Consider the following 8288-nt stretch of genomic DNA (forward strand, 5'->3'; position numbering starts at 1 on the left):
CGAATCCCTGGTGAGAGCTTCAACACACTCTAGTGCCGTTGTGCGTGCTGTTCTAGCTGCTTCGTTGGATACTTGGCTGCTTGGTTTACAGCACTTACCTGGTTCAAGCTGGGACCTGCTTTGCTGCGTGTGACCATTATGAGTCACTCTCTTTTCTGCTCCACTTCATCCTGGGTCGTTGTCAGCTGTATCTTTGTTTTATGATATATACTTCCCCAAGTCTTACTTTAAAAATGTCATTATGTACTTGGACCAATTCTCTACATTGCACAAATGCGAAACAAAGAAACCTTCAGTTTTTTTGACTAAGCATTTAAATTTTTTTCTTTTTTTACATATACATTTATATTATTACACATATATACAATAAATTACATACAGCAAGAAGAACCACAAAACAATCAGGAATTAGATAAATGTTACATTTATAGTGTTTTGGTGAAACCATCACAGAACGTGAATTTTAAGCTGCTTTCTTCATATTTCCCCACAATGTATCCTTTGGTTCATTTTATTCGTGATTTAGTGACATCACTTTTAAAATCATTTAGTTTTTTATTGAAAACATGAATTTTGAAAAACATCCTGAATTCATAGGAACATTCTCATTAGATTTTTTTTCTTTCTTTTTTTTTTTTTTTTTTGGAGAGTAATTTTATTTATTTATTTATTTTTTTTATTAATTTATTCTTGTTACATCTCAATGTTTATCCCATCCCTTGTATCCTCTCATTCCTCCCCCCCCATTTTCCCCTTACTCCCCTCCCCTATGACTGTGACTGAGGGGGATTTCCTCCCCCTATATATTCTCATAGGGTATCAAGTCTCTTCTTGGCTACCTGCTGTCCTTCCTCTGAGTGCCACCAGGTTTAGAGTTTAGCTTTAATCTCAAGCCCCAAACTCCTGTAATGTAGTGATATTGGGAACTCATGTATAAAACTATGTTATTATTAATCTGTAATAAAAAAAATCAATGCATTGCATTTTAACCTTATTTCATGCTTATCTGTGTCTATTTTTCTATTTATATTTTATGATAATTTTGTGATTTTATTATAATAGTAATACTTATTTCTTGTGTTTTGTTACTGATGAAATCCTTTTGTGAAAGATCATATAGAGTTTGTGAGTAAAGTTGTGAGTTATGTCTTGCAAGAGTTTGTGTGAACTTGACAGAAATGAGTATTTTGATAGCCAGTTTTCAAAGACCAGAAAACATTTTAAAAAACCCTCTGGAAAAAAGTGATCCATATGCAGAATAGCAGTGGTGTACTATACTTTTATTATGAAAACTCCATGGTTTTTTATTCATGTACTGATATAAATAAAGCCTGATAATTATAGTTTTTAGAGAATTGATCTTCAACATTATGTAAAGTGCCTCTGATTCCAGGAGTTTGCAAATACTCTGAAGATACTATCATGAGGCACTGAAGCCATTACTTAAGCTTTGCTTCCTTAGTGCAGGTCTGTATTTTATTCTGGAAAAACGTGGTTCAACTGTTACTCTCATTTGTTTTCAACAATCTCACCCAAATTACTTCTAGTTTGACCTCCAAATAATCTCTCTAGTGCTGAGCTTTAAGTAAAATGCTCACATAACATCTTCAGGACTTATGTTCTGGAGACATCCTCATCATTTGCCTTCCCAAAATAAAGTAAATATCAGTAACAACCCTTCGAGTGAACTAGGTAAAACATGAGATATTTATTTTATGGCCAAAGACAAGATTTGAAGGGTCATAGATTTTTTTAAAATTAGAGACAGAGATGAAAAATCCTAAAAAGTTCTGTTTTGCTTCCTTTTTTGTATGATCTGTTTTCATTAATAATCTTACTGCATATGAACAAGGTATTCCTTAACGTCTATAACTTTACAAGAATAGTATTTTCAACCTTTTCCATAGTCACTTGCTTTTTAGTCAATTAAACCTCATTAGAAGCTTAAACTACTTTACCAACCTAGGAGACAAAGCATGCAGTAAGCCTAGAACCCCTACTCAGATCTAGCCAATGGATAGCACATTCTCCCCAGTTGTGTGGAGAGTGGCAACTGATTCTGACATGAACTCTGGTGCTCCCTATTTGACCACTTGCCCTTGGTATGGAAGACCTGGTGGCACTCAGAGGAAGGGGAAATAGGCTACCAGGATGAGACTTCATAGGCTCTGATCATGTGGTGGGGGAGGAGGTCCCCTTCTGTCACAGACCTAGGGGAGGGTAATAGGGTGAAAGAGGGAGGGAGGGGGAAATGGGAAGAAACAAATGAGGGGATAAAAGTTGAGAAGTAATCTGGATAAATTACTTAAATAAATACAAAATAAAGTAATTAGAAGAGCCAGGCATGGCGGCACTCACTTGGCCTATAATACCAGCACTCAGGGAAGCAGAGGTAGGAAGGTCTCTGAGTTTGAGGCCAGCCTGGTCTACAAAACGAGTCCAGGACAGTCAAGGCTACTTGGAGAAACCCTGTCTCGAAAAAAAAAATCTTGAAGCTTATCTCAACAATGTAATTCATCCATTCCATATTTTTCTTTCTATTTTATTCATTTGAAGCAGTGTTAAAATCTGAAGATAAAACATATGAAACAAGAATGATTATTTCCTCAGGCTGTGGGAAATAGCTCCATTCATAATTGCATTAAAACATGTATGCCAGTATTCAAGTATCCCAAGATTTGGGTCATGACACAAAATATCTATAGTCCTGAATGAAACAAAGACTCCTCATGAGAGACTGCTGAGTGTTTAGAATATTTATTTTATTAGAATTTGATTTTACTGTTTTGACAATTATTTTACATAACTTTTAAAGAAAAAATATTAGTCTTATATTATTTCAGAAATGATCAGTTACTGATCATTTCAGGCAAGTTCAGTTGTGATCATTAACACCACAGTTAACAAAAATAAGTTAGAGAAAGATAGAGACCATTATATATCACATTTAATAACAAGTTAATATATAAGAGCAGTCGTGGCAGTGGTGTTTATGGCAAAAGTGTTTATTCAGAACCTCATTCTTTCAGTTCATTAGCCAGCTTCTATAATTAAATGGAGATGAAAAAAAAAAAGAAATAACAAATTGGTTATATTGAAACACTGTTCATTTGCTGTTTAGGATATTGGAAAATCAATTTGATTTCACAAAAAGTATGTGGGTTTAGTCATTTTAGAGAGTTAGAGAAAAGCAGAAAAAGCCACTGAAGAGACTTGTGATAGTGGATGGATGGCTTAATTCCCTTTCTGTTCACTTTCTCTGTTTAACATGGAGTTGTAATTACAAAAGATATTTTAAAATTATTTTATTAAGTAAATAATTGTTCTCCATAAATGTGTGGCTTGCAGGCTCCAAGAATAACTGTACTAATTACTTCCTTTTGATTTCAGTTGAAATAAATTCTCAACCTTATGAGGGTTCATAGCATGTGTGATTTGTTGAAAGCATTATTTTTCTAGTTAGTATATATGTTTAAATTTTTTGATTAATTTTTTTATTGTATTTTTTAAGTCAAAGGTCCCTTAACTGGCTCTGTTTATTTTATTGGTCAAGACAACCAGTTGGTACAGGAGGGGTCATTTCCAGAGTCACTGTGGAACTGAGAAACTGACAGTATGGAAAGGGAGAGCCAAAGGAGAGTAGGGGAGTTCTTAAAAAAGATACAGCCACTCCTATCCAACCACAGACTTGGTACCTGGGGGTACTCGCAGTTTGTTTTAATTAAGGAGGAATAAAAGACCAAAAGTAGTTAATGGAGAGAGGTGGATGGTCCAGGCATCAGGAAAGACACTTGGCAATTGGGGTGAAATGATTACCCTCCATCTGCGTGGGTACTCTTAGCCCCCCAACAACAACCCTGGGACTCCTTTGCAGTTCAGGCAGGGGGCTGTGGAAGACCGAAAGGCTAACCCTCTAAGGAGACGATGGAGTTGTCCGGTTTCACTGCATGGGTGCACTGATGCTTGCTCGCCTCTCCCCTCACTTCCTTGTAATTCAAGCTTGAGTCCTGTCAGCTTCTTCTTGATGGCGTCTTTGGAGCTGGCGTGTTGTCATTTTTGCTCTTAAGAATTGTATCCTCAGGGGCCCAGAAGATCAACACCAGGTCCGTTTGTCTTGCTCTCCCTGGTCTCAGGCTGTGTACCCCAGGTCTGTGTGTGTGTGTGTGTGTGTGTGTGTGTGTGTGTGTGTGTGTATGTGTATGTGTGTGTGTGTCTGTGTGTGTATTTGGCCCTGATCCATCAGCCCAGGGAACTTTATTATAGTATCACAGTGTTTTCCTTCTTGCTCTCATTGTTCCCTGGAAATAATGATTCACGAGACTCAATTATTATTTTACAAATACCTCAGCCATATAGCTAGGCTTTTCTCTAACTAGTTCATAACTTATAATAATCCCTTATACTAATTTACATTCTACCACGTGGCTGGTTACCTGCTCCCATTCTCTTAGCATCTCGCCAGGGAATCTTGCATGCTTGCCTCTTTCCCAGAATCCCTTCTGCCTGCCAGATGTCCCACCTATTCCCTGCCTCAGCCATATGCCATATGTTTTAAATTGACAGGTAGACAGGTATTGCATCCATAAAACACACAAGATATTCCTTTTACAGAACGTAGTGGGGTCCTCTTGCCCTCCCTCTTTATGACAACTTTTTGTCTAAACTCAGGCTGAAAAGCACTACCTTCTGGCACTTTCTCACTTACTCTGAGCTGACTACTTGAGCACCATAATACTGATGACGCCATCAGAGACAATCTACACCTGAGGCCATGTTTGCAGGAGCAGAAGAGAGAAAAAGAGAGCCACAGAAGAACTGAGCCATCTTAGCTCCTCCTGGAATCCAGCCAAGCTGAAATTTTTAATTTCATTCGGCCTTAGAAAAATGTCTGTTTATTAACAATTGAAGCATTATGAGTCAGAGAGACTTCTGATATACATTAATTCACATAGATAGCATGGATTATATTAGCTAGCAATGGTCAAATATAATCTCTGAGAACCCTTAAACACAGTTCTGCATAGCCTGTAATTCAATAAAACAGACAAATAATAACTCCTGCTTTTTAGTTAACAGAAAGGGACACATTTAAAATTGTTTGGCATATCTCTACATGTATTTTATCTACTCTCTTTGCAGCCTGCTTAGGGACTAATTTAAGGCATTGAAATGGCCATAAAGTGAATGCACATGAAATACAAGGAATATAAAACATAATACACCTTTGTATCAAAATTAGAGCTAAAAACCCTCAGAAACAGTGGCCAAAGAGATTGAGGAGTAAACAATGACAACCTTGTACTGCCAAGTGCAAATATGCTTTACCACAGGCATTATTTTGGGGCCAGAGACAACAAAAATCCATAATCTAGGGGGTGGGGAGCTGGAGAGATGGCTCAGAGGCTGAGAGCACGGGCTGTTCTTCCAGTGGTCCCAAGTTTCCTTCCCAGCAAACACATGGTGGCTCACAACCATCTATGATAAGATTTGGTGCCCTCTCCTCACCTGCAGGCACACATGCAGACAGAACACTGTATACATAATAGTAAATAAATCTCTAAAAATCCATAATCTGAATTAACACCCAAGATTCCACTGTAGTTTTTGACTTAGGAAGCTTCTACAGTGTACTAAAAACCCAGTGTCTCCATTCCTGTTATGTTTCCTTCCTTTAAGAAGATTTTTTTTCTACCACTCATGTTTCCTGCTCAACCTGCTACTCCACCGCGATGAAAGTTTATGAGCTTCTTGTTTTGATTGCTTGCTGTTTATGTGCCTGGCAAAATATGAGATATTAATATCTACCTTTAAGAGACCATAGTTAATGTAGACACACTCAAATTAGGTAGTATTGTTGAAAAAATAAGTAAAATGGTATAACTCTTTAGTAAAAGCTATCAAAATATCAAAATAGAGAAAACAGATTTTGTTTCATTTTTAAATTGGGCTATCATAATGTGCATTATCTTTCTGAAAGTTATGTTACCCTTTAAACAAGGATAAATATAGTCACTGATATAATTTCTCATTACTCAACCTTCCTGAGCATCTATGTACTTAGTTATATTTATAATAAGCACCATGGAAGAATTTCCAGGGAGCAATGAAGATTAAATAAGATCTGGAATAAAACATGCTCAATCAAAAGATGACATAGTGTAAGTGCTTTATAAAAGCGCTTGTATCATACAATAAATTCTCATCAGATTTCTAGGTTATGACTACTCTTTTATAAATTCTAAGACCAAATACAGATGAACACAGACAACATAGAACATTGGCTAGAACATATACTTTCAGAATAACTAGAAAATAGAGACTATTATGAACTTCAAATTATTTTTAATTAGAAAAATAAAAACATTATATAAGTAGAAATATCAGTTATTTCTTTAAAATATTTCATGAAACCTTATTATGGTTTTATGCTAGTATCAAAGAAAATTCACTGTAAAGTTATCGAGATAGTTTTTAGTCTTATAAATCAAAAGAGTGTAAAATATTTTTATTATTTAGAACCAAGACCTTAATATGTATTCTTCAACAAATGGCTTTCTACTCTGAACTGTAGAATATTTAGAAATCGCAGCGCAGGCTTGTGAATTCCAGGTGCTCTGAAGAATCCAGGAAAATTGTGGTATTTCGTGCCACTCTGGGCTATGCAGCAGACTGTTGCCTCAAAATGAACTTAACAGCCAAGAAAACCAAAAAACAAACAAACAAACAAACAAACAAAAAACCCAAATACTAGAACTGTAAATCATTGGCTGCATACACATTTTTAAAAGAAGCCATGCTACAGTATCATTCAGATTAATAGTAAGCCAACACCAATGTGCTCATCTGCATAGGAAGCTGAGAGACGCAAACAGGGTAGAGAGTACAATAAACTTCATTTTGTCTTTATGTCACTACTATATTTTTTCATGTTAACATGTACCCTCATTTGCTTCTATAAAGCACTACTTTATTAATCAAATCCTTGAAGGCTTGTTTAACTTGCTGATTTCTCAGTGTGTAAATAAAAGGGTTCAACATGGGAGCAATTGAAGTATTGAGAACAGCCACCCCTTTGGTCAGTGATGCCCTTTCATTTGCAGAAGGTTTGACATACATGAAAATGCAGCTTCCGTAAGAGATGGAGATGACAATCATGTGGGAGGAGCAGGTGGAGAAGGCCTTTTTCCTCTGACTGGCAGATGGAGACCTCAGAATGGTGCTGATGATGCAGGTGTAAGAGACGATCACTAGTGCCAGTGTGAACAGCAGAGTGAAGGAGGCAAAGTAAAGGCCAAATGCCTCTAAGAGCCATGTGTCTGAGCAGGACAGCTGTAAAATGGGGAAGTAGTCACAGCAGAAGTGATCAATGACATTCGAAGCACAGAAATCTAACTTGAGGACGAACATGAGTGGTGGGAAAATGGTCAGAAATCCTGCCAGCCATGAGATGAAGACGAGAAGGGTGCAAACTCTCTGGTTCATGATGATGGTGTAGTGCAGTGGCTTGCAGATGGCAACATAGCGATCATAAGACATAGCGGTTAGAAGAAAGAACTCAGACACACCCAAGGAGATGAAGAAAAACAGCTGAGCCAAACAGTTGTTATAGGAAATGGTCTTGACTTTAGTAATTATTGACTCCAAGAATCTGGGGATGGAAACACTGGTGAACATAATTTCTAGGAAGGAGAAATTCTGGAGGAAAAAGTACATAGGAGTCTTTAACTGAGAGTCTAACGAGGTGAGGACGATGATGCTTAGGTTTCCACACACACTTAGTATGTAAGCAACGAACAAAAAGATGAAAATGACAACCTGAAGTTCTGGATCGTCTGATATGCCCAAGAGCACAAACTCAGTAATCACAGAGTGGTTTCTCATGCTGATTTGCTGTTAACAGAATGTATTGATTAAAAAGAATATCAATGTATAAACTTAATTCAGAAGAGTGGAAAGGCCAAGTATTAGTATTACTATGTGCAATGAGCTGATAAGAATCTTTCTATAAGATTTTTTACCAAGTCTCTTCATTCCTTCTAAAAATATATATAACTATATGTATTTATATAATTATATAAAATTGTATATAATGTAAATGTATAATGATATGTTTTATATCTTAAATTAAAAACATACATTTTTGATTTTTGCTTAAAATAACTTTAAACAATTTTACATGAAATGGCTATATTTAATCAGAACTTCTCTGTACCTTCAAGCCACAGCCTTTTGCAATATGTCTTAACTGTATGAGTAATTTTTATATTAAGACAGTGTTTTTTGATTTC

General features: G+C 36.4%; 1 protein-coding gene across 1 annotated transcript; it reads right to left on the bottom strand.

Annotated features, from left to right (window-relative positions):
- Nucleotides 1-6942: 6942 nt before the first annotated feature.
- Nucleotides 6943-7881, bottom strand: LOC127210436 (olfactory receptor 6C3-like). Its single transcript, XM_051170114.1, has one exon. The coding sequence runs from the start codon at nucleotides 7879-7881 to the stop codon at nucleotides 6943-6945; it is 939 nt and encodes a 312-aa protein (XP_051026071.1).
- Nucleotides 7882-8288: the final 407 nt, after the last annotated feature.

Source organism: Acomys russatus, chromosome 28 (assembly GCF_903995435.1).
Source record: "Acomys russatus chromosome 28, mAcoRus1.1, whole genome shotgun sequence".
Classification (NCBI taxonomy): Eukaryota; Metazoa; Chordata; class Mammalia; order Rodentia; family Muridae; genus Acomys; species Acomys russatus.

Coding starts and splice junctions, on each gene's coding strand:
- LOC127210436 (XM_051170114.1), bottom strand. CDS start 7,881: ATGAGAAACCACTCTGTGATTACTGAGTTTGTGCTCTTGGGCATATCA.